Source organism: Gymnoscopelus braueri, assembly GCF_963280865.1.
Source record: "Gymnoscopelus braueri genome assembly, chromosome: 22".
Classification (NCBI taxonomy): domain Eukaryota; kingdom Metazoa; phylum Chordata; class Actinopteri; order Myctophiformes; family Myctophidae; genus Gymnoscopelus; species Gymnoscopelus braueri.
In genome coordinates, this window is record NC_137624.1 from 26,653,368 (window position 1) to 26,680,999 (window position 27,632).

General features: G+C 41.2%; 1 protein-coding gene across 1 annotated transcript in view; it reads right to left on the minus strand.

Moving 5' to 3' along the window:
* The window catches only part of astn2 (astrotactin 2), a gene marked incomplete at both ends in the record, with an annotated part of 625,858 nt that overhangs the window by 452,444 nt on the left and 145,782 nt on the right, over positions 1-27,632 (minus strand). The window contains one exon of the mRNA XM_080420257.1: positions 7,389-7,845. Within this exon, the coding sequence (XP_080276383.1) occupies positions 7,389-7,845 (457 nt within the window). The remainder of the gene's footprint in view (positions 1-7,388; positions 7,846-27,632) is intronic.

A 27,632-nucleotide genomic window follows, 5' to 3' on the forward strand; every position in this document is an offset into this window, starting at 1 on the left:
TAAAAAGGATTCATCTGGGGCATTAAAAGAGATAATTAAAGAGATAGGTGCCTCCATTCAGCTGACGCAGTGGCTGGCTCCACCTTCCGCGGAGTCAAACACAAAGCCTGGATTTAATACCGGCAATTATACCGCTTTGTCCTGACCTAGTACAATTATGCATCGTTACTGTGACAGTTAGACAATTATTACATAATCGTCAAATCGCAATTATTTGAGATTATTTTGTCATAATCGTCATAATCGTTTCCATGTACATGTTCATGTACATGTTCATACATAAAAAAGCAGAAATACTGTAGCTGATCTACAAGCTTACAATGAGCTTGTAGATCAGCTATTTCCGCTATTTGTACCTTCTTTTGTATACAATTAATACATGGCAGTAATTTCTTTGTATATTTCAGTTTTTTGACATATCTTCCCTGTGCAATTTTTCATTACAAAGGCTAAAAGGCAAACAAAAATTTATTTTTTTCAATGTCCAATGCCTCAATTGAATCGTTAATCGCAATTTTAACTTAAATTTGTAATGGTGACAGCCGTATTACTGTAGTGTACATGAAACCTTAATCAATAGTTTCAGAGGCTCCTTCTCAGCCTCTGAATTACTTTCATAAAATCAACACACCGAGTAAATGAATCAACATCCATAGTTCACACATGTTAAACAGCCAAGTATCAGAATACTAGATAAACAACAACAAGTTCAAAAACCAACAAAAGATTGTTTGATTTGGGTCATTAAGGGCAGTACATGGAACTTTCCATTAGGTTATAATTTGTTGTGCTGAGTAGTCTTGTCAACATTAACACAAGTGCACACTCTTTTGAGGATTCCTGAACTGAATTGGAACTGTGCTGTTGAGGATTCCTGAACTGAATTGGAACTGTGCTGTTCAACTAAACATTCATCTCAAGAGAAGTAAGAGCTATTATATTCTGAAAATCAATTACACACACACACACACAATGACAATAAAGCCTTTGATGCATGTGACTTAGAACCTGTGTCCTCAGCTCTCTCTCTTTAATCGTCCCTCGGTGCTATGGGTGTTCCCCTCATTGTTGTGGTGACAATACATTACAGCTGGTGATTAGCACAGGGGACAGGTTTGTAAGAGTCCTGATACCACCTCTTCACACCACCACCTTGCTTCTCTTTTTTCCTTTCATTCCCTCATTCCCGTCTTTCTACACGGGTACAAAAAAAAGAATTAACCTCTGACATGTCACCTTGTTGCATGGTTGAAAGTGTTTTTCTTTTCTTTTCTTCTTCTTCTTTTTTCTAGACCAAGAGATGTACATGTCTTTGACTGAGACAGGTATTACAGCATTGGTCGGCCGGTTGGCCTAACAATGGACTAGCCAATAGAGTACAAAAGTCCTGACGTCACTCGTTCATCCCCTGGTTCGTAAGGTAATTTCTCTATGGAGAATAACATTGGGTCATCTTAGAATCGTCTCATATAATAATTGTGTTCCAAAAATAAACAAACTGTCTCGGCGATATTGTCAGGGAGGAGGTTCTGTATCGTTTATGATAGTCCGTCACTTATATTTGATACAGTCTGTTTCTGGCGAAAATGTAACTATTTCGGCGGAAGTAACATTAGCGTTTTCTCACCGTCAGTTGATGCTTCATATCCATAAGAGTCAAACCGCCGGGATCGTTAGTTTATTTTTGGAACACAGTTCTTATTTGACGCGATATTAAACACGTCTATGGGAATTCAAAATGGGGGTGGAAAACCGCGAACCAGGCAGGATGTGTAAATTACGTCAGACTTCGGTGCTTTATACAGAGCAATCGTCCCGTCGGATGTAGTGAGTGGAGTACGAGTGTATATGGTTGTCTGCCTGAAATATGGATTTCTTTGTTAGCCACGGTTAGCTCTTGCTCAGTGCTGATCACAACATCATTAGTATTAGTATTGATAGTGTTGACAAGAACATTGCCACAAAATATGCGTATTCGGATAATTCTAATGTTGGACATTGTGTATTCCATATTCATTTAACTACCGAAACGGATGTTGGGGTCGACCTCTGGTCGAGTTGGTTTGTGGGTCTGCAATATTCAATTCAATAGCTTATGAACTCATCATAGGCTATTCCTGAAAGAACCTGAACCTGCCTTAAGCACATTACAGTATGTATTTTTAAATAGTTCAGGTTCTCACCAGACAAATGGTTGTGTGTTGAATAAAGATGTGGGTCGCCACTCAGCAAAGCAACTACATTCCAATGTGAAACTAGAGATCTTATTATCAATTCCCCATCATTTTTATATTTTGCACCATTGCACCCAGTTTGCCATTATGCACAGACATTATACACAACGTACGACAGCGAGGCAGAAATGTGTTCACACTTTAGCAGCACCTACAATGTTGACCTCTTTTTACCAAACTCTAATCAGACGTTGCAGTTTAGAGTGCCAACAGAGATTGCACAAAAACTTATTATAATACAGTGCTATCTTAAAATCTCAGACAGGAATCATCCCAGTTTGTATCTTATTAATTTGAAGAGAAAAATTATTGTGAATCCCAGGTGTTTTTGATTATCTGATGTTTTCTGCAGAATAAAATGTAAATCCATGGAGGTCAAAATGCGAACGTGTCTGGGCATGGAAATAAATCTTAAATATAACTACTTATTCAGGCTGTTCTTCCCTGGAGCAAATTAAGGTGTGTACGGTATGTATGTATGTACATACAGTATGTATGTATGTATGTATGTATGTATGTATGTATGTATGTACGTACTTACTGTATGTATGTAAATGGTAAATAAATGGTAAATGGTGCATTTGTATCGCGCTTTTATCCATAGCACTTTACATAGATTGTGCATTACATTTACCCATTCATACACCGGTGTAGGAGGAAACCATGCAAGGCACCAACCTGCTCATCGGGAGCAATTAGGGGTTCAGCGTCTTGCTCAAGGACGCTTCGACACTAACTCTGGGCTTGCCCCCCAGCCCGGGATCGAACTGGGAACCTTGTGGTTTCCAGTTCACTCTACCCGGCCACTCTACCCCTGAGCCACTGCCGCCGCATATGTATGTATGCATGCACTGTATTTACAGTGTGTGCGTGTCTGCAGCCCTGCGGACAGTGTTGCCAGATTCTGTGAGAGAAACAAGCAACCAGGTCTAAGAAAACAAGCCCAAAAAGCGACTGTGGGCCACATGAGCACTTTAAACATATGCATCAGCTATTTGAAAATAGCCGATCTACGAGCTCACAACGCGTCGCGATGCGACGCGTTGTGAGCTTGTAGATCTGCTATTTTCAAATAAAATCTTGGGGGAAAATTATAGTAAGCAGATCTGGCAACACTGCCTGCGGATGCGAGAGCATTTGATGAAAACAGACAGACAAGAGTGAGTCTGTTACTAATGCGACATTATTATGCGGAAGCTTTGCATTGTGACAGGTGTCCCCTGAACCCAAATTGCATTCTGTAATATTAAATATTCTATTTGGTAATGAAAATGGATACCGTTAGGATTTTCTTATCGTGCTACACAGCAAAATCCTAAGAGTTACAGTAAATGAACACTCAGGATGTTGCTGTTATTACTGGAATACCGGCCGACCCAAATACATACAGCCGTGCAAAGATTAAATTAAAACTGAGGATTATACAGTGTAGATTGGGGTCCCAATAAAAATATATATCAAATGGGGGTCCGTGGCCAGGGGTCTTCAATGTTTTTCAGGCCAAGGACCCCCTAGCTGAGAGAGAGATGAGGCAGGGACCCCCACTACTAAAATTGTGTTGCAGATTAAAAATTTTCATAGATTTCATAGACTTGTTTGACAACAGTGCCTGTTGGATTTTCAGACATTTAACCACCTGAACCGTCAACACTTAGTAAACTTGACCTTGCTTTCACCCTGTATTTAGTCTGCTCTTTCTTCCCTCTACACCAAACGTCTTTGCCGAAAATAGCCGATCTGTGTTGTGAGCTTGTAGATCTGCTAGTTTTGGATAAAGTTCTCCTCAGAATAGGGATGCTATAGGGTTAGGGGTGCTAAGTGGTTAATGTAAAAAATATAATCCTATCACACAAAGATTTGGCGGACCCCCTGTAGTAACTCTGAGGACCCTGAAGGAGTCCCGCACCCCATGTTGAAGACCCCTGGCCTAATGCATATTAGGGTTCCTTGAAAGAAAATCATCAGTTTAACAGCCTATACTCTTTATCATGCTGTCTCCACTTGTGATTTTTTGTTTTTGTTTGTAGAATGATTAATACTTAGGTGACAAAAAGGCTACATCGCAAACATATTTAATGTCACGCATAATTGAACATGACACAAATAACAGGAGTTGCCAACAAAGAGCAGCCCTTTCAACACTACACAAACTATAATAAAAATGGCAGCACATTCACAGTATAGTATCTAATTATCCGGTGCACCGTCTGTTTCAAATGACTTTATTGACATTGTCAACTAATAGGTGTCCTTAACATATTGGTTAAAATATCCTTATTCAATAAAATAACTCCTGGATTGTAGATTTAACAACTAGACCAAATCAATGGTCTCTTTCACCTGAATGTCTTCCCATTTAACCCATTAAGACCGGGAACGCATCTGTGTCATGTTAAGATTTTAGCTATAACCATTATTCTATACTTTTGGCTATTCAAAAACAGCAGATATACAAGCTCATAGGACGGCACCAAGTGCTGCGCCACAAGCTTTTAGATCTGCTATTTTCTTTTTAAATCTAGATTTTTTTGTGCAAATCTTTGAATATATATTTTTAAAGTGAACATTTTTAACTCAAATCTTTACTTCTGGGGGTCCCTGGAACAACATATTTTGAGATGGGGGTCCGCGGCCAAATACATATCATTTTGGGGGTCCTTGACATGGAAAAGTTGGAGCGCCACTAATATAGCAACATACTGTTAGGATTTAGAAACATGTTTTAGATATGTATTTGGCCACAGACCCCCCCCCATCTCAAAATATGTTGTTCCAGGGACCCCCATGTAGCAAAGATCGGAGTTAAAGATTTTCGCTTTAAAACATATATATATATACTGTATATTCAAAGATTTGCACACATTTTCAAAGATTTTTTTCTAAAATAGCAGATCTACAAGCTCATAGCACGGCACTCGGTGCCGCGCTATGAGCTTGTAGATCTGCTATTTTTGAATAGCCAAAGAAATCTAAAAATGACACACAGATGCGTTCCCGGATTGAACGGGTTAATACTCTGAGGAGCGGCCAGTGGCAGATACAGAATGTAGTCTAAAAGAATCTGGATAGGCCTGCATTGTTTAAGCTTAGATATTATAATGGCCGGGCGGTCGGTGGATGATGTCAAAATGACATTTATTTTTTTATATTATTTTTCCTTTGTGTATTTGGCAGCTTTCCACAAGTGGCTGCACCTGTCACAAAGTGTCACACGGTGGCTGGAATAGCGACGCTACCGCATACCCGGTGGAATTCAAGCCTCAGGGGATGTTTTCATGGATCTTATGGTGGGGGGCAAAGCAGTCAATCTGGGTGGGCCCGGGCTCATCCAGGCCCTCCCCCATAGATCAGTGGCTCCCAAACTGGGGGTTGCGGGACCCCCCAGGGGAGTCCCCAAATTATTTTGGGTGGGTCCCCAGGTGATTAGCTTAATTTGCAAATTGGCCAAAAGTGTCAAATAATACGCAATTCAAAACATTGTGAAAATAGCTATTTTCACAATGTTTATCTGTGGAACTGAGTCGAATAAAAATAAATGCTTACAATTCCAAGTGCTTGTCAGGGTGGGGGTCCCCAGTTGTTTTGCGGGGGGGGGGGGGGGGGGTCGGATCTATGGAACCCTTAGTCGCCATAGATCCACCCCTCGACTCGAGAGACAGATGTGACAGTAAATGCATATAGAAGCCAGAAGACAGGAACGGTAATGGACCAAACACACTGTACAAACAAAACGGTGTCAAACAAGGACAACCTAGTTTGGGAATTTGCCACAAGGGCCCCATGCATTACGGAATAGCCTGCCTGAGGAGATCAGGCTATCAAAGTCAGCAGTGTTCTCCTTTAATATTCAAAAATAGCAGATATACAAGCTCAGAGTGCGATGCTATGAGCTTGTAGATCTGCAATTCTTTTAAAGATCCTGAAAATGTGTCCAAATCTTTCCGAACCGAACATTTGTATGGGTGGTCCCTGGAACAAAAATATTTTGAGATGGGGGTCCGCGGCTACTATATGAAGTTGTATGGCCTTGTGTTGTGATTTGACAATTATAAAGGTAATTGAGTCACTGTGAACAGAGTGAAAAAAAAAATAGACAGCCTTGTTAGTTTTGCAATCAATGTGCAGTTCAATAAATATAATTCTTTTGGAGAGGATGGGATGCATTGAAAGATCGTACTCATGTTAACCTAATCTAATCACACATGCGTCACAAAATGAAGAGTTATTGTTATTACTAGAACAGATTAATGGATTGACTCAAACAAACCAACTGGTTGATGACACAGCCTAAGCTCTGGCTCTACTGCTGGGAATAATAGAGGCCAAAGCCAAGCGTGGACATCTAGGTTGTGCCATCTGGGGACTTGGCACCATCAATGTTCATGGATGGACAAGCAGAAAGGAGCACTCTCACTCTCACAGTATCTTGTATATTTCACATATTGTTTTATGCTGTAGAATCTGATCAGATAATGTCCAATTTCCTACAATTTACATGCTTTCTATTCAGCATTACAGATAAAACACAGACACGCGCATCACACAGACATCATCCTCCATTTCATTTCTAAAGAAAACCACTGATCGCATCTTTAAAAACTAAACTACTCTCATGTTTGGCAGACGATCATAGATCTCCACCTACTGTTATGTGTGGGGAAACAACGGTGAGAATGGGCGCCAACAAACCTACGCGCACTCCTTTAAAAGCCATCATAGTTTAACCACTTATACCCTAAACTTCCCCCAGTCCCCCAGTGGTCTACATTCCTACTTTTGTCCCTCTACACCAAATCTCTACACAAAACACAAAACGCGTCGCAACAGATCGGCTATTTGCACCGAATGTTTGCCCCAGAATAGAGACACAAGAGCGTAAGTGGTTAAAGACTTAAAGTAGGTACCAGAGATCCAGTAGAATCATTTCATGTTTGGTTGCGCTCGGGTGTTTGTTGCACTCTGAAAATAGCAGATCTACAAGCTCACAACGCGTCACGCTGTGACGCGTTGTGAGCTTGTAGATCAGCTATTTTCAGCATGCAACCAAGTGTAAAATCAGCCATTACGACGCCATCGAGGCGTCGTGATGATAAAAAAAATACATTTTAGTCAACTAAATCAACTGCAGACTCGTGAGTCCACAACGAAACCAACCTCTCTTATCCAAGTTGTGCTTCAGCCCGTCGTCCTTGCACAGGGTATCCGCGTGCCCTCCGTGGAAATGGGGTCCCTGCCCGTGGACGACGCCGCTCCCAAAGTCCTCCTTGGCCTTCCCGTCGCTTCCCAGCTGGTTGTGGTGGAGCTGGTTCGGCGTGGAGTTCTGCGTGTGTCCCATCGAGTCGTCCTCGTCGCAGTCGTAGTCGTCCAGGATGGGGGTCTCGCGGATCGGCATGCCGATGACCGAGCCGCCGTGCTCGTGCCGGCCCCGAGACCCCCGGAAGCTGTCGCGGCCCTGGGGCCCCAGCAGCACCGAGGGGATGTAGTGGATCTCGTGGGTGGCCTCGGTGCTGGCGCTCTTCTGAGGGACGCGCCGGCGCTTGCACCAGCGGTGTCGCGTGTACAGGACCAGGGTGAAGAGCAGGATTAGCAGCAACAGAGCGATAAGGCCACCCTGGATGGGAGGAGAGGGAAGAGAAAGGGTGAAAAGAATAAGTGTGAGAGTAAGACATATGGCTACACCTTTGGTATTTACACCTCAAAGGTTAACCCATTAAGACCTGAGAAGATTCTAGAAATGTCTTCTAAATCCTAACAATTTTTTGAAAGAAAAACCCAAAAATGTTTTCCTCGATTTTTCAAAAATAGCAGATCTACAAGCTCATAGCGCGGCACTCGGTGCCGCGCTATGAGCTTGTATATCTGCTATTTTTGAATAGCCAAAGAAATCTAAAGTGACACAGATGCGTTCCAGGTATCAATGGGTTAAAGGAGCTAATAGACTAGAGGACAAAGCTGGCTGGCAAGAAACACTTTTTTTTTTTCTCGAAAAGAGAGGAAATGGAATGACAGCGCCCCGGCGGCGATGATGACAAAAATGTCAAGATTTACAGAAGGAAGGACACATGCACACACACTGTGTACTTGTCTCTCTCCGTCTCGCTCTCTCTCTCTCTCTCTCTCCCTCTCTAACACATAAATACACACATTCCAGACTGCATTCACATTTATAACCACATTTAATCAAAAGCTTAAGGATTTGCATTAAAAAAAACTAATCTCTCCACATGAATAATATACAGTTCACAAACTAGGATGATTCCTGTCTGGACAAATTCAGAGAGGGTAAGCATTAAAATGAATAAGTTAGCAGGATGATACCCAGCATGCATTGCATGATGAGTGGAGCCAAACGATGCCCTATCTCAGTTACTAACACCCCGAACCCATATCTTTAAAGGCCAACTTTAACCACACACAAAACCCCACCTAAATGTAACCATGTCTAAACGAACGCTCAGCTGTCTCCATGCGTATTGCCCTGCAAACAGATCCATTCTACCACTCCCAAGAAGCTTTGCAGTGGTGTCCCTTTCCACTGCCTTGGGCTTTCACACGTTAATGCGACAGGGTTGTTTGTCTTTCTTCTCCTCCTATCTCTCACAAGTCCTGGCTTTGCTCCAAATAAATTTACCAAGACGCATCACACCGCGGCATGGTTTGTTCCATTCGACAACATCATAGGCACTTCAAAGACCCCTGGACATACAGGCTGTGACTGGATTATACACTTAAATCCATGTGCAAAAATATGGAATGAGAGGGAAGATATGTAATATTCTGTTGATTTTCCACGGCTGACTCACGCGGCGGCCATTTTGGGGAACCCCGATGTGACCCTGGGTGTGATGTAAGAGCAAAATGGCAGTCGTGGGAATACGGTAAATAGAGCCAATGAGAGAGAGAGAGAGATTTATAAAATTATATTGGATATTAATGTATTAATTTATTCATTATTAATTCATTCATGACATATGAGAGAGAGAGAGAGAGAGACCACCTATAAAGACTATAAATCCTTTGTGTATCCCTGCACTATCTGCACCATACTGATCTGTGTGTGTGTGTGTGTGTGTGTGTGTGTGTGTGTGTGTGTGTGTGTGTGTGTGTGTGTGTGTGTGTGTGTGTGTGTGTGTGTGTGTGTGTGTGTGTCAACCTGAAGATCTATTGGCAACATTAGATAGAAATTGCACCGTCACCAGTTTTAAAGATACTATATAAGCATCTGCTCGCATTTAACACCATGTGCACGTGCACACACGCACTCACACACACACACATGCAGCATACACTGTACACACAGAGGAACACGTGTGCACGAGCGCACGCACGCACGTCCGTCCGCACGCACGTCCGCACACACACACACACACACACACACACACACACACACACACAATCACTCACTCATACACACACAAACTAACTCACTGTTGGCAGTATGATAAATAAAAGCCACAGGGGGTCATTCATCACAACATTTAAAATTCCATCTTCATGAGGAAAAACAAACCCCTTTCAAATTATAACTCATGCACTGCTGGGTGTCCATAAATCACCCTACACTGAGACGCAAGCCAGCCCAGGAGGACTAGCAGTACGGTCAAACTTGTTCATTAATCTATTCCATGGCAGCTTTTGAGAACCACTACCACGACGTCTAGGTGTATTTATGCTCAACGTTAAATATGGATATGAATACAGACAGAGAGAGAGAGAGAGTCTGTAATTGTGAGTGTTGTCTGAAAGCTCACAAACAGTGTTGTCAAATTTCAAAAAAATGGGGAAAGTGCAAGTTTGGGAATATTTTTGAAACATTTTAACAACAAAAATCTTGTATGGGGAGTGGGGTGGGTGGGGGGTGTCCCTGGCACAAATATATTATCATATCATATATCATATATTAAATATTTTCAGATGGGGGGTCCGCGGACAAATACATAATACATTTTTGGGGTCCTTGCCATGAAAATGTTTAAGAACCACTAGTTTAAACAGCATTAGGAAACAAGCCAAAATAAGCAACTACACTAAACAAGCCCAAAATAACGCAACCCACAACTACCGATATTTACATGCGACTTTACAGAAAAACAAGCCTTAAAGGTAGGTTAAGTGATTTGCAATTATTCAAATAATTGCGAAATGGGTCTATGTTCTGATAGTGCTCGTTACTATAGAGTGTCCTGTCCATATAAGGAGTCTCCATGTCTCTCCAGCTCTTTATAAAACAGAAAATGCATTTTCGTTTCAGTTTCAGTTTCATTTCCAATTTTATCCAATCAGGATAGAGAACTCAATCAGGATATAGATTAAACAAGTGAAATTGGAAGTGATGACACTAAGGAATGAGCAGGAAAATTGGAACTGGAACACTATAAAAATTAAGCTTAAAAATGGGTACTTTCTCCTGATTGGCTGAGATTTTGACACCTACCAGAAAATGTATTTTCTGTTTATTAAAGAGCTGGAGAGACGGGGAGACTCCTGTTACTGAAAAAACACTATATAGCAATGATTACTATCAGAATATAGTGCTTTAACCTTTTAACAAAATACTTTTTGTTTTAACCCAAAAATATCACTTACCCTACCTTTAAGTCGCTTATAACAAGCGGACATGGCAACACCGCTCACAGATATAGAGGAAATGGAGCAGTACCGCCGGATATCATGGAGGCAGTGTAGCCCCCATGATCGCCTGAACTACTTCTAGTTGAAGCGAGACATCCACCCCATTGGTGACAATTTTCCCAAAATAGGGACACCAGGGTTAATGTGGTTAATGGCCTCACAGGCCATTAGCCACACAACAGCTCTGCCCACCTCAATGCCGCCTCTGCTTGTTCCTCTTTCTTAACAGGTACATTAGTACGACCTCATTGCCTGTTGCCATGTTTGTCGTCCGAAAATGCTTCCGATCTGCCCTCTAGTGGATGCATTGCTTATAACTTCCATGCCAACGTAAAGGAGGCATGGATGTGAGTGACAGGGCTCTACATTATTTATAAACGGTTCGCTGGCCCAAAATGCACTATTGGAAAACTGTCCACTTGCTCGCTTGGACCCAGTTCGAATATTGCCTTTAAAAAACCGCCTGTAGTTCACTGCCGTCACTCCCACCACCAGCATGTTCACTCTCCGGCTGCATCAAATGTCGAGCTGTGTTTCTTTCGTGTGGCCTTGGCAAAGTGTTTTTAAAAACCACCCACAGGCCAAATGGCAGATCAAATCACGGTTTTAAGAAAATAGAGTTACTGGAAAGATTTGAGGGAGAGTGATATGGAGTGAGAGAGTAAAAGAGAGATAAAGTTTAAACTGCACTGGCGTGACCAATGGAGTTGGCTCGAATATAATGCGGCTAATAATTATTCTCTTCTGCAAAAGATAAGCTATAGTCTCGCTAGGGCAGTGTCACAAGAGGATATGCACACAATGTAGGCTAATGGGCTAATGACTCGTTAATCTCTTCTGATGCACATAAATCATGAGTTCTGCTAAATCAGCCTAGAATACACTAGCCGCAGCACAAATGTCTATAGATGCTGTGTATGATGGCTATGCTATCATGATCCCAAAGCAGGGTTAACAGTATACCTGACCTTTAGATTTCTACCTGCTGACAATGACAGTCAAGCAAAACGTACTATTTAAAAAATTAATATATATACAACTGGAAAAAAGTGCTCCTCGGATCACAGGTCTCCGCCGGGTCAGGTAGGTTATTGTGGGCCAGCAATGTTCGAAATGGATGGAATATGAATAATAACAATAAGAATACTCATAGCATATACAGTACTTACCCTCTTTGCCAGTTCAGAATGGGGTATTGTGTTTACACTGGCCCATACAAAGATGATTTTATTTGGCTCCACTCTTCAAGGGCCAGTTAACACTCCACAGGGTTCGAACCCCATGCTAACAATGTCTCACACAGGTTGTGTGTGAAGAGGCAGAAGGCAGCAAATGAACCAAACACTGGGGTACAGGTCAATTGTGAGATATTTGCAAGCTTCCAGAAATACATGAGAATTACTAATGGCACCAGATCAGTTAATTGTATTCATTATGAGGGTCAATTCTTGGCAATTATTCGCCAAATAAAACGTCATTTTCCTGGGCCAGTGGATACAGTGGTGAGGCTGCTAATGCCTACTTGAAGATCAATGACAAACACTATCATTATCTACAATTCTCTCAACACTTACTTCAGCAACAGCACGTCAATAGCAAGACCTAAGACATAATTTGTGCTGTGGCAGTGCATTTCCACCATGCGTTACCTTCCATCATCCCTGCACCACATTAGAGCGAGGTGACTCACTCTGATGAAGATCACAAGATGACGTGTACTGCCACGACTACACAAGGGATCCAAAAAGGTATCAATGTACACCAGTACAATGAATATATTGTCACTGTCGGGCAGTTGTGTTTTTGTGTTTGTACTGCCACTAAAAGTAGCAAAAAAATAATGCCGATCTACAAGCTCATGTGTCGCGATGTCAAGTGTTGAGTCTTATACGAGCTTGAACGTTTTAAAATATTTTCACCTCAAATGACACGCTCAAAAAAAGAGAATGCCAGGTTGAAAGTGGGGTTTATAAATATTTAACCAGTGAAAAGTATTACTGCAACAAAAGCTTGTAACTACAGCATTGTTTTCCCATTTTCTGAAAGGTAACGGTTTTGGACAAACAACATTTTTTTAAATTGCTGCAATATTAAATATTTCTTCCTCTGGTTTCATTATCGCCAATAAACTGTCAAATTTCACCCCAAGCCTTTCCTTACAACCAACACCATAGTTGTGTGTTGAACCCAACTCCTTTCTTGATTATTTATTCCACACACATTTGATCTCTCTTTCATCTTGTCACCCTCTCTCGCTCCTTTATACTTCCCATCGTGTGACTCTTCCTTTGTCTGTCTGACTGTCTCTCTCTCTTTCTCTCCCCGCTCTCTCTGTCCCTCTGCTTCCCTTCATGCTTCATCACATCTTTCTTGCACTTTGCAGTACAACAGCCATGCAAATTCACACTGGCGCTTGTAGCCATGAGGGAAAATGGGTTCTCTGTTCATCTTAACCAATTAAGACCGAGAACACATCTGTGTCATTCTAAGATTTATTTGGCTATTTCTGAATAATCGTGAAAATTTTAGCACATCTTTGAAAATATATATATTTCTTAAAGCAAGCATTTTTAACTCAAATCTTTGCTTCTGGGGGGATTCTACAAATGTCTTTAAATCCTAGTTTTTGGGGAAAAAAAGAAAATATGTTGCTATAATCAGCGGTTCTCAAACTTTGTCAAGGACCCCCCATCTAAAAATATTTTGTTCCAGGGACCCCCCAGAAGTTGTAACAGAGTTAAAAATGTTCGCTACGGAAAAACAGATATTCAAAGATTTGCACACATTTTAAAAAAAATAGCAGATCTACAAGCTCATAGCGCAGCACTGAGTGCCGCGCTATGAGCTTGTATATCTGCTATTTTTTGAATAGCCCAAAGAAATCTTAAAATGACACAGATGCGTTCCCGGTCTTAGAGGGTTAAGACCATACAAATCCCAGCTGCTTTAGTCCTGAGCAATTCCATGGGGAGAAGAAGAGAGGCTAGGATGCTCACTGTCACTACAGGGCAGACTTTCTAACTTCTATAATGTTTGCTCCCTTTCTACACCCGTCAATTCTTTTCAGCCCTCCAACATCACTTCAATACTTTAGTTTTTCATCGTTCTTGTTTTATCATTAACATTTCTTGATCACCCAACTCTTTTCCATTACACTAGTGGCGGGACTCTAAAGGCCCTGGCCCGTCTGACCGCCGATTAGCACCTGCGATGAAAAAAAAACGGTTGTGGAACTTGCGGTGCTTCGCACCAATGGTGATAAGACAGGCATCTGCGTCGGTCGATCACCTGATTCAAATGTTGAATCAGCCGCCGATTTGGCGGAACACATTGGGAAGGGAGAACAGTTAACTCGCATTTGCCCAGAACCAGAAGAATATATCCATTCTTATATGCCATTTGTCATCCAATAATTTGGATGGCACGCACAGAGAAAGGAGGCAGAGAGCTAGTGTGTGTGAGTGTGCGTGTGTGTGTATGTGTGTGTGTGTGTGAGAGAGAGAGGTCATGTGATGCTTATGATCGCGTGTTGCATTTAATAAACTTCTCATGCCACAGACCGTTTCTTCGGCGCATGTGCGTACACGCGCATGCCTGCACAAGAACCGGCAAAATAACATCACGTTCGATGTCAATGTTGCAGAGGAACTAAACTCACTTGTAAAACCCAGCCCACTGCAGGACTATGTGTTTGACAACTCAAAGATCTGCAAGCATTACAGAGTCAGTGGACTTTTTTGCGAGGGGCATAAGGTTATACAGCAGTGTAATGCATTCATATATTCACCCATATGGTAGGAGATTTATTTCCTCTCACGCAGGGCGCAGAACAGTGCCATCAACTGATTGTCAGCTGTACTCTGTGCAGTGTGTGCAGGAGCAACTTTTATCATCTTTTTTTGTTTTACCACATTTCAACAGCCCTGATCTGATCTCCCGACTCTGCAGTCTGTAACAGCCAGGACAAGTCAGCTCCTTGTGTTCCGACCTTAAAGATGGATATGTCCACAACTTTACTCCAAGATATCTCAACAAGCTACAGTACACACCTGGCGCAACCTGATAGCTGATTGGTTAAGACTCATACCACATACATTACAGCAGGGCTACTCATCGTAAGATGGCTCAGGGGCCACTCAGCAAAATACCAAAAGTCCAAGGTCCGCAAGCTAAAAATGTCGGACCTATTGTGGATTTTTTGATTTTGTAACACACTACACATTGTTATTGAAAATTTACATTTTGACATATTATTTTCACTGTACGTGTTTTGTTTTGTTTTGTGTGTATGTATGTCTGTTTAGTTTTTGAAAAAAAAGGAAGAGACCCATATATTTGGACGGATATGTATATTTTTATCCTGTACTTCACCCAAAAAATAAATGGGGGGGGGGGGAGTTGACCGTGACGGGCCGCAGAGATGCTGCGTTGGGGACGCATGCGGCCTGTGGGCCGTGGGTTGAGTAGCACTGCAGTAGAGTATGGGCGTTATGCTCTGATCAGCGACTCCCAGGTTTAATTCCTGGCTGAATGAAGTCTGAACCATTTGTTGAATGTCTTCTTTCCCCTACTCTCTCCGCAGTTCATGCGCTCTTCACTGTCGCGTTCAATAGAGGCTAAACATGCTATACCAGCCTACAGACTGGATTATGCAATATTGCAATTTACTGTTTACTATCTTGCTCTGCAGAGGATGAACCCTACTGATTATGGTGACCCCACGTCCTTTCCGCTAGCGCCACCCGTAGGCCAAAATGTCCTTTGAGTTTACCCCCTCCAGTGAGATTGTAGTAGCCTGGAAAACCAGACGAATCTGCCAGTGCGAGAAGAAAAACAAATTAGCCCTGGGCAGATTTACGTAGTGATATTGTCTGGCCACGCGAGGCTAAGATTGTGGAGCTCCAAGGATGATCAATGTCAGTCGGTTCAGACCACTTTGATCCGGTTGGGTGAAAGAAGCAGCGTGGCCTGCAGTGTGTAGTATTTAGACCAGGGGTGTCAAACTCGCGGCCCGCGGGCATTTTGCGGCCCGCGGAAAGGTCCAGTGCGGCCCGCGAAATACTTTTACAAATAGTGAATTGATACTACCTCTACAGACATAGAGTCGGAGTTTGCACGTTGGCTTGCTGAGTGTCCAAGCAGCTCTCCCGCCTCCCCCACTGGCTGCAGCAAGTACCTCTAATGGCCCGGTAGTCAGCCAACATTCCACAGCCAGCTGTGGACTGTTCTGGCTGATTGGCTCGTTAACAGTATTCAGCTAGTCGAGTAGTAATGGCTAGTATACGATCTGTCTCTCTGTCTGTCTGTCTGTCTGTCTGTCTGTCTCACACACACACACACACACACACACACACACACAATAATAAAAAAAATATAATAATGGTAATAGGTAGTTAGAAGCATTAATCATATACGTGTTAAAAACGTATAAATGTATCAAAGCTGCTGAGAAGAGAGAACTGCTGCTGACTGCTGAGACACCACTGACTGCTCCACTGCTGTGATTCATTCAATATGACTACTACGCTGTCCAAGAAAAGAAAACTTGATTGGGAAACGAGGCGGCGTGGTCGCGAAACTAAGAGAAAAACTGCACGCTCAGAATCCAGACCAACTATTCTGGAATTTCCATTGTATTATACACCAGGAGGCGTTGTGTAGCAAGAGCCTGAAAATGGACAACGTCATGGAAATAGTCATCAAAACTGTGAATTTTATTAGATCCAGGGCACTCAACCATCGGCAGTTTGACACTCTTTTGTCTGATAAGAATATCGGACACGGTCTACCCTACCACACGGAGGTCCGATGGTTGAGCAGAGGAGCCGTTCTGAAACGTTTTTTTCAACTACGTGCAGAAATCAGACAATTCATGATGGACAAGGGGAAACCAGTTGTACAGTTGGATGACCCTGACTGGGTTCGAGATCTTGCATTTTTGGTGGATATAACACAGCATTTAAACGTGCTTAATGTTACCATGCAAGGCCGCAACAAGCTTGTCACTGAATATGAACGCAGCATTCATGGCTTTCAATTGAAATTAAGAGTGTGGGAGAAGACACTGTCTCAGAACAACCTAGCGTTTTTCCCCACTTTGCTGTCTGTACATGTCGCTAATGGAAATAACAGCAAGTACATGGATAAAATCTCACAGCTGGCAAGTGAGTTTAAGAATCGTTTTCAGATCTTTGCTGAGCTAAAGACAGAATTCGCTGTATTTAGTTTGCCGTTTCAGACCGATGCTATGTCAGATCCTGTGCATGAGCTGGGTTCGGATCTCCAGATGGAACTAATTGATATTCAGGGTGATGCCAAATTGAAACATACATTTGCTTTTGTGTCTCTGGAGAAATTCTATCAAAATCTGGGACCGAATTATCCTGCATTTAAAATGTTTGCGTCAAAGATCCTCTGTATGTTTGGCACAACATACCTCTGTGAGCAGGCTTTCTCTGTAATGAACATCAACAAATCCAAACTGCGCGCAGTGTTGACACATGCACACCTAAATGACATTATGAAAGTTAATACTGCTCAGAACCTGGTCCCTGATGTTGACAGGTTGGTTAAAGCAAAGAGATGTCAGGTGTCTGGAAGCAACAACTAAAAACAAGTGTTGTTTTGACCTGAGCTTTTACTGTTGGATTACTTTTTTCTATTCTAAAATCGCCAAAAAAGGCATTGTCATTCTTTTTGATTCATTGATATTTTCTGATTTTTTTTTTATTATTATTGTACAAGTCTCTTCAATAAAAAAAGACTAAACTGAGTTCATTGTCTGAGTTTCATTGTTGAAGGTATGCCTGCATAAAAAGAATGTTGTGTACAGTGATCTATAGCTGAAACCTGAGAACAATGGGCACACATTAGCTAACAGAAACAAAAAATGTAAATGTTATTGGCCGTTCTCATGAGAACATTACCATAACCACACACATTACCTCACACATTACCAGGTAATGAATTTAATTGTTCTATTTCAAATGGATGGGCTCATTACAAATTGCATTGTTTGATTTTAATGTAAATAATTAAAGTAGCTAATCTTTATAAAACCTTTTTTAAAGTGATATACTGTAGTTATAGCAGTGACTGAGATGTAGTGGAGTAGAAGTAAAAGTTCTGGAAATTGGAAATACTCTAGTAAAGTAAAACTCAAATCTTTAGGTACAGTACTTGAGTAAATGTAATTAGTTACTTTACACCACTGTTCTATAAATGTAATTATTTAACCACCCACACACATTACCAGGTATTGTTTAATTTCAAATTGAATTATTCTACTTAAAATGGTTTATAATAAGGGTAATAATAATAATAAGACAAGACAAGACAACAGATTGAAAAACAATGCTGTATAACTGAATGCGTGTGAGCGCGCATGTGCGTCCGCAACTGGTTCCTGCCCACCTCAAGTCACCATTTGACCAATCTTGCCCGGACATCAAAATGAGTTTGACACCTCTGATTTAGACTCTTAGCATTGTTCCTTCTCACACTATACTGTAGCTCCTTGTTCATTATTAAAGTAATGTGCAACAATTACATTATGCAATATGTCTACTGTTCTGAGGTTGGTTCATAATTATGTCTTACATCTTAGAAACATTTCATCGAAGGAAATTGCAATTACATTTGTCCCATATATAATAGATTTCTGTGTCTTTATTTATTTGTTTGTTTTACAATTAAACAGCTGCATACAACTCACTTCAGCCACAGACTATCTTTTAATCTTCAAAAGTGTCTATATGTGTACACACACACACACACACACACACACACACACACACACACACACACACACACACACACACACACACACACACACACACACACACACACACACACACACACACACACACACACACACACACACACACACACACACACACACACACACACACACACACACACACACACACAAATATACTGTTTTTAATGACAAAATATATAACAAAATAATACTTCCTACACCTTTGCCTGTCAATCATTAAGCTATGGGCTTCAGGATTGAGTCTATACAGCACCTTTGTAAATTAAAACTCGAGTTGATCCAGTGTGCTCTCAAGCTGAGCATGATAATGGGCAAACATCTGAACTCCCGTCCTCAGTTGTGAAAGTAATTACAGTCACATTTCCCAAGCAGTCTAATTAGGTATTCATCAAACTTACTTTAAAGTTGCAGTAATGCGGTGTCTGCAAGAGACACTGCAATACGGTATATACCGTGGGCTGTCAGACCAATTTAAAGGCCTTCCAGTCTGCAAATTTGTTTGTGACTTGCCTGCTATCAAACCATCCATTTCCACCCTATAAGTGGAAAATGCTTGTTTATGTCGCATCCATTTTCATGAACATTTATGTACTGTAAATGGAGTAGAGTGGAGAGGATATTTCTACCCCCCACCCCACCACCACCACCACCCCCTCTGCCACTCAGGTGGAAGAGCGCATTGCTGCATGTCACAGTGGATGTGAGTTCTTCTCACCACCTCAAGCTTAACCAGAACAAGAGCGAGCTTCTCTTCTTCCCAGGTATAAGTCCTGCCCCACGCAGGATCTAACTATTTCCATCAGAACCTTGGGTGTCCTGGACAGTCAGCTCTCATTCAAGGCACACATTTCAGCGGTCTCTACAATCCCGTAGGTTTACACTCTATAACATTCGAAGGATCAGACCCTTCCTCGCCCAGACGTCAAACAAAGTGAAGTCGAACAAAGTAACCAATTCACAGCCTGATCAAACCCTACAACCCCTCCCCCGCTCACTCAGATCAGCTAACACATGGAAGCTGTCAGAACCTTCCCTAAAACATCCCAGGACAACGGCCTACACGTCCCAGACTCTTCTCCCTTCTGGCTCCCAAACTGTGGAACGAACTCCCCATTGCACTCACTCCCAATCTTCTGCCGTAATCTGAAGACTCACTTCTTCAGACTCCACCTTAGTACGTAGCACTTGCCCTATAGCCTTGATGACCTTGCTGGCTAAAATGTCATTTAGATAGTATGTTATGTAGACAGATTCCAGGTTCATTTGTAGACCTGGCATCCTATAGTGTGTATAGTTTCAATGTACAGATTATTTTATATCATACCGCTTTAGACTGATGATAGGTTATTGGTTTACCTATGATCCTAGATCCTACAATGTCTATGCATTTGATGTATTACCTCGTGTTTACCTTGCTTAGAGCAAATCACTCTGGATTAAGAGCGTCTGCTAAATGCCTAAATTAATACAAATTAATTGGATCAGACAATTATGTACAATATCCAATACTGATCCATCAAGATATGCCTCGACTGCGTTTGATAATGATAAGTAATAACGGGAAAGAAAGCACACTAATTATGTGCACTAATTTCACTGATGATCAGTTGTATCAATATACTGTACAAAATATACATTATGCGGTGGCCTAATCTCCTCTGTTCGTGACCTACTGTAGTAAACTCTGCATGTGGGATTAGAGCAACGTAACAGTGAAGGAGCCAACCAGTACCAGCACCTGTTCTGTGGTGTAGTCACCATCTGGGCACATGGGAAGAGGCAGTGGGCCCACCCAGCAGCCCCCAACGACTCCCCCACCCAACACAACACAGCCTTGGAAGTCTGGACTACATTAATTCTTAATAGACTCACTGGAGCAAAACATCTCCGCTACGTGCACACATGCTGAATAGATGCAGATATACAGATCAGATAAAAATAGAGCCGGCAGGTGAAAATGCATGGTTGCAATCCCACAAGCATGCGCACGCACACGCACACAAACGGGACTTGTGATGCTTAGCACATTGTATGCAAGCACGACTCAAACATGTAAACACTATCAGTCAGAGAACTACAGAGCCGCATAAACGCACCTAGTTCTCTCTCTCTCTCTCATACAGTATATCTAGGCCTGTCACAATTATTACATAATCGTCATACATCATATATTTTCAATAATTTCCAAAAATAGTGGAAATAGCAGATCTACAAGCTCACAACGCATCGCGATGTGAGCTTGTAGATCGGCTATTTCCACTATTCATGTTTTTTTTAAAGTATAAAGTTATTGAATATGTCAGTCATTTCTTTGTATATTTAGGTTATCTGTCCTGTGCAAAAGCAATGGAATTTTTATTCATACGTTCCAGTGTTCAACGACAAAAACACACAATTAAATCGCTCATCGCAATTATTTGCGTGACAATTAATCGCCATACGAAATTTCATAATCGTGACAGTCCTACATATATCCTGGTCATTCGTCTCTCCATGGCGTATCCTTCACTCCAGTCGTCCTATCCTCTCTCCCAGCAGGACGTTAAAATGCCATGTGCCCCGCCAGCTGCTCTACATCCTCTCCGTCCAACTAGACGCACCCAGAGCCAAAGGCCCCACACTAAAAATCCTCACTCCGAGCGTGTGCAAAAATGTACAGTAACCAAATGGACTTGTGTTGTGCATTTGGTTGCATTTGTACATTCTAGGAGTTACTTACAAATGGGTAAAATAACACAATTACAGCGTGATTTTACTGTGCAGGCCCTTGTCTCACCAGTTACCGTCTCCGCTGGGGAAAACATTATCCATTATTGATAAGGAATAAAGTCAACAGGGCTCTGCTCTCTGAAGGGTTTAACCACTTAAACCCTTTATACTTAGTTGACCTGGGGCCCCCCGGGGGTCTATACTAGGCCCACTGCTTTTTATCCCTCAATACAAAATCCCTTAACCAACAATAGCCGATCTAAAAGCTCACAACGCTGGTAATGGTACATTAAAATATTAGGAATTCAAATGGAACTATTATTTAATATAAGTCATGTATATTTAGTTTTGTTGTGTTAAATGTGCATATTATGGAAGGATATATATAAATATTTATGGGTATATAAGTACATAAGGACGATATATTATGACACCCCTAATAATATGGGTCTTTAATGAAACTGTACAGTGAAATGTTAAATGTTAAAATAAAAGTCCCCCCCCCTAAAGAATTACATGCAATTGTGAAATAATATTATAATTATAATGTTGACGGGAACGCAAAAGAATCCTGAATTATTGGTTTGTTTGGGGATATAAAGAACCTTATGTAACAGAGGTTCCTAGCTGAATGTTGTCTAGTGCCCCTAAGGGGCCATGTCCACACACAGTGCTTTTTTGAGCTGCTGCTGATTTTCTTGGCTCAGTCATATGTTTGCTCTTTGTGTAAATGTGTTACTTATTTGCCTCTTGGCCAGTTCATTATTGCAAAAGAGTCTCAATGTTTTTACTGGTTAAATAAAGGATAGGCTATGTATTCTGCCATGCATTTCTATGGTAAAGACACACTGGCGCGTCCTCTTCCTAGCGGACGAGCATAGCGTTTCAGCACTCTCGACGTCCAGCGTTTTTTGGGCGAAGCGCCCTGGGTGCCTCAAGCTGAAAATGGTTCAACTTCTGGGAGAGGAGCAGCACTCATCGATGTCACTTTCCTGTGCAGAAGGTTGCCTGAACAGAGGTGTCTCGCTCAGTGCATGTGTAGCGTTCTGGACATGATAGAGTATATATCCGAAGCTCTGTTTCACACACACAAACAAAAAAGAGCTTTCTGTGGACATGGCCCCCAAGTTAGAAAATAAAATATGGGCTCATGAACTGAACTATAATGTGTGTATTTTAGATAAAGTAGCACATGGGCCGAAAATAAACCATCCTCACGAGTGCAACATCTAACATGATATCTTTATGTTAAGATAGGTGTCAAGAAATACCTACAATTTAAATGATATTTATTGAGCACAATGAACATCTATCCTGACTGAGGTAATAGAAAATCATAAGAAGGTTGGTGGGGGGGGGGGGATTAAACACCATAACCCAGGCTATGTAAATCACCACCAGAGAAATTACCCTGACCCAAGCGCCCCCTGCCTAATCATAATGTCTGATTAAACTCTGATTGAAAACTGAATGAAAATCTCCCATAGCTTAACTGGAAAGTGCCGGGTCAACCTTTCCATTCTGTTCCTCTCGGTTGGGAGCAAACATGTTTCCATTATCCTACTGCCCATGCCTTCTCTCTCTCCCCTTGAGTTGCATTTCCTCCATAGCTCCATCCTTTCTATCCCATCTCATCAACCATAGCCTTTGACTTTCTATCCAATGCAGGGCCGGCCGCTGCTATAAGCAATATAAGCGGTCGCTTAGGGCCACAACCAGTAGGGGTTTTTTTTTTTTAACTTTCATATTGTAATTATGTCATGTATCTCCTATCCCACAACTAGCGTTATTATTTTAGTATGCAATAAAAAATTACATAATGATTTTATAATGCCACCAAAAAAGATCTTGCTTAGGGCCACGGAAATCCTAGGGCCGGCCCTGATCCAATGCATGACATTTTGTGGGCAGATTTTGCTGCCATGTGGGCCCTGGACGTTTGAACTACAATGGGGGGGATTTGGGCTGACATGATGCTTCTTCGCCAGTGGTGTAAAGTAACTAAGTACATTTACTCAAGTACTGTACTTAAGTACAATTTTGACATATTTGTACTTTACTTGAGTATTTCCAGTTGTCAGTACTTTTACTTCTACTCCACTACATCTCAGAGGCAAATATAGTACTTTTACTCCACTACAATTATTTGACAACTTTAGTTACTTTTCAGATATAAATTAAGATATTATGAAACATACATTAACCACTTTAGCCTTATTTTATACCTAGGCTATTTGAAAATAGCCGATCTACAAGCTCACAACGCGTCGCGATGCGACGCGTTGTGAGCTTGTAGATCTGCTATTTAAAAATGTTTTAGTACTTTTACTTTTGGTACTTTAAGTACATTTTGATGCTAACACTTTTGTACTTTTACTAAGTAAAATTAAGTAAATGTTTAATTCTGGACTTTTTATAGAGTATTTCTATATTGCAGTATTGGTACTTTTACTTAAGTAAAGAATTTGAGTATTTTTCCCACCACTGCTTCACGCATAAGCAAACACTCTGAGATGTCCGCCTATACTGCAACATCTGAGGACATCTAAATTCAATGTACTGTAGTTGCTGGAACAGCGGCGAGAACAGCCGCTAAAAAACCTAGGCCTGCTGCTTTGAAAACCAATCCTGATATCGCCCCAAAAATATGATATTCTGTAATAGCCAATCTGCTCTTTTTTTGGCACGGGACAGCATCATACAATGAACTATTAGGCATCAGGAACCAAGCTGAGTTGAGCTGAGAAATGTTGGGGGGGGGGGGAGTGACGCATCTGTGTCACTTTTTCATTTGAGCTAAAGTGCATTAGTTTACACTATGGCTTTTCAAAAATAGCAGATCTACAAGCTCATAGCGCAGCACCGAGTGCCGCGCTACGAGCTTGTAGTGATTACCAAAAAAAAGTGAAAATGTGTGCAAATCTTTGAATATATATTGTTTAAAGCGAAGATTTATAACTCTATTCTTTGCTTCTGGGGGGTCCCTGGAACAAAACATTTTGAGATGGGGGTCGGCGGTCAAATACATATAATTTTGGGGGTCCTTGACATGAAAAAGATTGAGCACCACTGATATAGAAACATAAGTTTTTTTCAGAATACTGTTGGGATTTAGAAGACATTTGTAGAATCGGCTTCAGGTCTTAATGGGTTAAATAAAAATGTGGTTGTTTGCCAATGTTTGTTTTATCACAGTTATTTTCCAAAAGATCCAGAACATCTTGAAATCAATATCCATCCACCAAAGGCTGGATTCAAGGAACATAATATTTTTAACAGGATTTTTTTTAGACATCCCAGTTTGCTGGCTTGGAGTATTTGGTCATCAGATGAGAGGGTGGAACAAACACAAATAATTTCAACTCGGGTTTGCACTTTCAGAGTTAAATTAATAACACTCTGGATTTCACTTTGTAGCACTATGTTGTCTTTTGCTTTCTGGGCTGGCTTACAGTAGTTCAAGTTTAGGCATAATACTGTACAATGCTAGTTTCTAGGCTCTAGGCTTTTAACTTAAATCTATACCCTGGTTCATATTTTTCATTTTTTATTTTAAAATGTGTGGCAAATTAATTGCAGAGAGGAAAGTGTAGAGAGACAGAAAACTACGGGTAGAGAAAGCAGAGACAAGATGGGTGGGATTTGAACCCAGGTTCTCGTACAGACTAGGAGCAGGTCTGTGCACCAACTGGTTAGGCATGGTGGGCACAACTCCCTGGTTGTTAACACATTGAATGCCAATCGCGTAGATCTACGCGAACCTATTTAAAGCCGCAGCGTGCCAGTCGCGTAGATCTACGCGAACCGCCGATTCCCATTGATTTTGCCCCAGGTGCACTTTCCGAATTTTTTTGATCCATTTCCGTTTCCGGTTTCCGGTCGGAAACAGAATTATTCGGGTTCCGGTTTTTTCGATCGTATCCGCTTCCTGTCTGGGATCCTGTTTAAAACTCGATTTTCTCGGTTGTTGTTTTTCTCCTCGCTGATCACTGTTTAGTGTTGATCGGCTGTATCTTCAAGATGGCGGCACGGATTTGGAAACTATTTTCGCTGGCCGTTTCTCACGGATCCGCCGTGTGTTTAGAACCAAATGAACGCGCACTTTTAACTTATTTAGCGAGGTCTGTGGCGACATGAAAAGAACAAAAAAACAACAATAAAACGCTGGCACTGGTGAGTACATTATGAGATTAAACTCTGGCATGGAATGTGTTAATGTGGATGTCAAATGATTTGATAAAAAATTATCAGAGATTGTGTGGATCTCTTGGATCAAGGCTCCCCTTGATCCAAGACAATACATAACCTTGGATTAGGTTATATCAAAATAGATGTTTATTTGCCTTTGAAATACTATTTGGAACAATAAAGAAACAAGGAAACTTGCAAAGGAGAGAGCAACATAAATAAAAGGTAGTGGAATAATTGGCAGTTATTTAACCCATTAAGACCTGAGGTCGATTCTACAAAATATATTCTAAATCCTTCTAAAACTGTTTTTTGAAAAAACTTAAGTTTCTATGTCAGTGGTTCTCAAAATGTTTCATGTCAAGGACCCCGGAAATGAAATGTATTTGGCCGCCGACCTATATCTCAACATATTTTGTTCCAGGGACCCCCAGAAGCAAAGAATAGAGTTAAAAATGTTCGCTTTAAACAATATATTTTCAAAGATTTTCACAATATTTCACAAATAGCAGATCTACAAGCTCGTAGCGCGGCACTCGGTGCCGCGCTATGAGCTTGTAGATCTGCTATTTGTGAATAGCCAAAGTGTAAAATAATGCTTTTTTAGCTCAAATCTAAAAATGACACAGGTCTTAATGGGTTAACTCTCAATAACTTACACTATGCATTTAACTCTCACATAACAAAACACAAAACTTGTATTGTGGACTGGGGGGGCGACACAATCCCATTGTAATCACTGTGGTCCGGAATAGTGAAAGTGCACTGCATGTGGGCGAGTACAGTAGGTGATGAGAATGCTACTAGTTTAATGCTTACTTAAAGTCACAGATGCACACCATTACAGATGGTGTACGAGGCCAACAATTCAGCTGTCACACATCAGAGATCAGCCTAACCATTCAGTATACCGGCCCGAGCTTTTTGGTGCCCTAGGCAGGATTTTTACCTATAGCGGTTAAAAGCATGAACTTAAAAGACATAAAACATACTACTTAATCAATAATCATATAAATAAAATTGATGAAAGGCATAAAAAAGGTGCTTAATGCTTTGGCGTGTCCCAGTATTAGCAACAGCGTTTTATGTTGCTTGCAGACAGAGGGCAGTTACTGTTGGCTCCATCGCCCGTTGATGTTGATGTTATAGCGTCTGGCTGGGAGGCACGCTGTGCCGTCATGGCAAGCATCAATACATAAACAAGCTGTGTTTATTGGCCCACACCAGCAGCGGTGTAAAGTAACTAAGTACACTTACTCAAGTACTGTACTTAAGTACACTTAAGTCATTTTACTTCTACTCCACTACATCTCAGAGGCAAATATTGTACTTTTACTCCACTACAATGATTTGAAAACTTTAGTTACTAGTTACTTTTCAGATATAAATTATGATATTATGAAACATAAATTAACCACTTTAGCCCTATTTTATACATCGGCTATTTTCAAATAGCCTATCTACAAGCTCACAACGCGTCGCGATGTGACGCGTTGTGAGCTTGTAGATCTGCTATTTTCAAAAATGTTAGTACTTTTACTTTTGGTACTTTAAGTACATTTTGATACCAATACAACATTTTTTATTCCAGACTTTTACTTGTAGAGTACTTCTACATTGCACTATTGATACTTTTACTTAAAGGGATTGTTGGCAACATTAAGCCTAAATTTGAAAAATATCTCTATATATATATTTTGCATTTTTCCCCCTCTATCAGCCACTATATAATGATGCTGGGGTGTTTTCCTGCATTGAAACACAGTCCTCTTTCTGAAATCCGTATTTCCCTACTGTTTATGTTTGTGGCGGGCCGTAAATTAACGCACGCATGTGCGCATCCGTGCGCGTCCGTGTGAACTTTTTACTTTCGGTTTTAAAATGCTCTCAAACTTCGTTTTTGAGGCACATAATTTACTTTTCAGATAGCGTTTGGATAGAATTTAGTTGTTTAACTTCATATATGTGGTCAATTTGTCATGAAAGAGCCTATTTAAAAATAAAAATTCAGAGAACCGGCAGGGGCGGGCAGTTCCGCGAATTGTATCCGAATAAAGTAACCTATATTCGGCATGGCCCGTTTAGAAGTC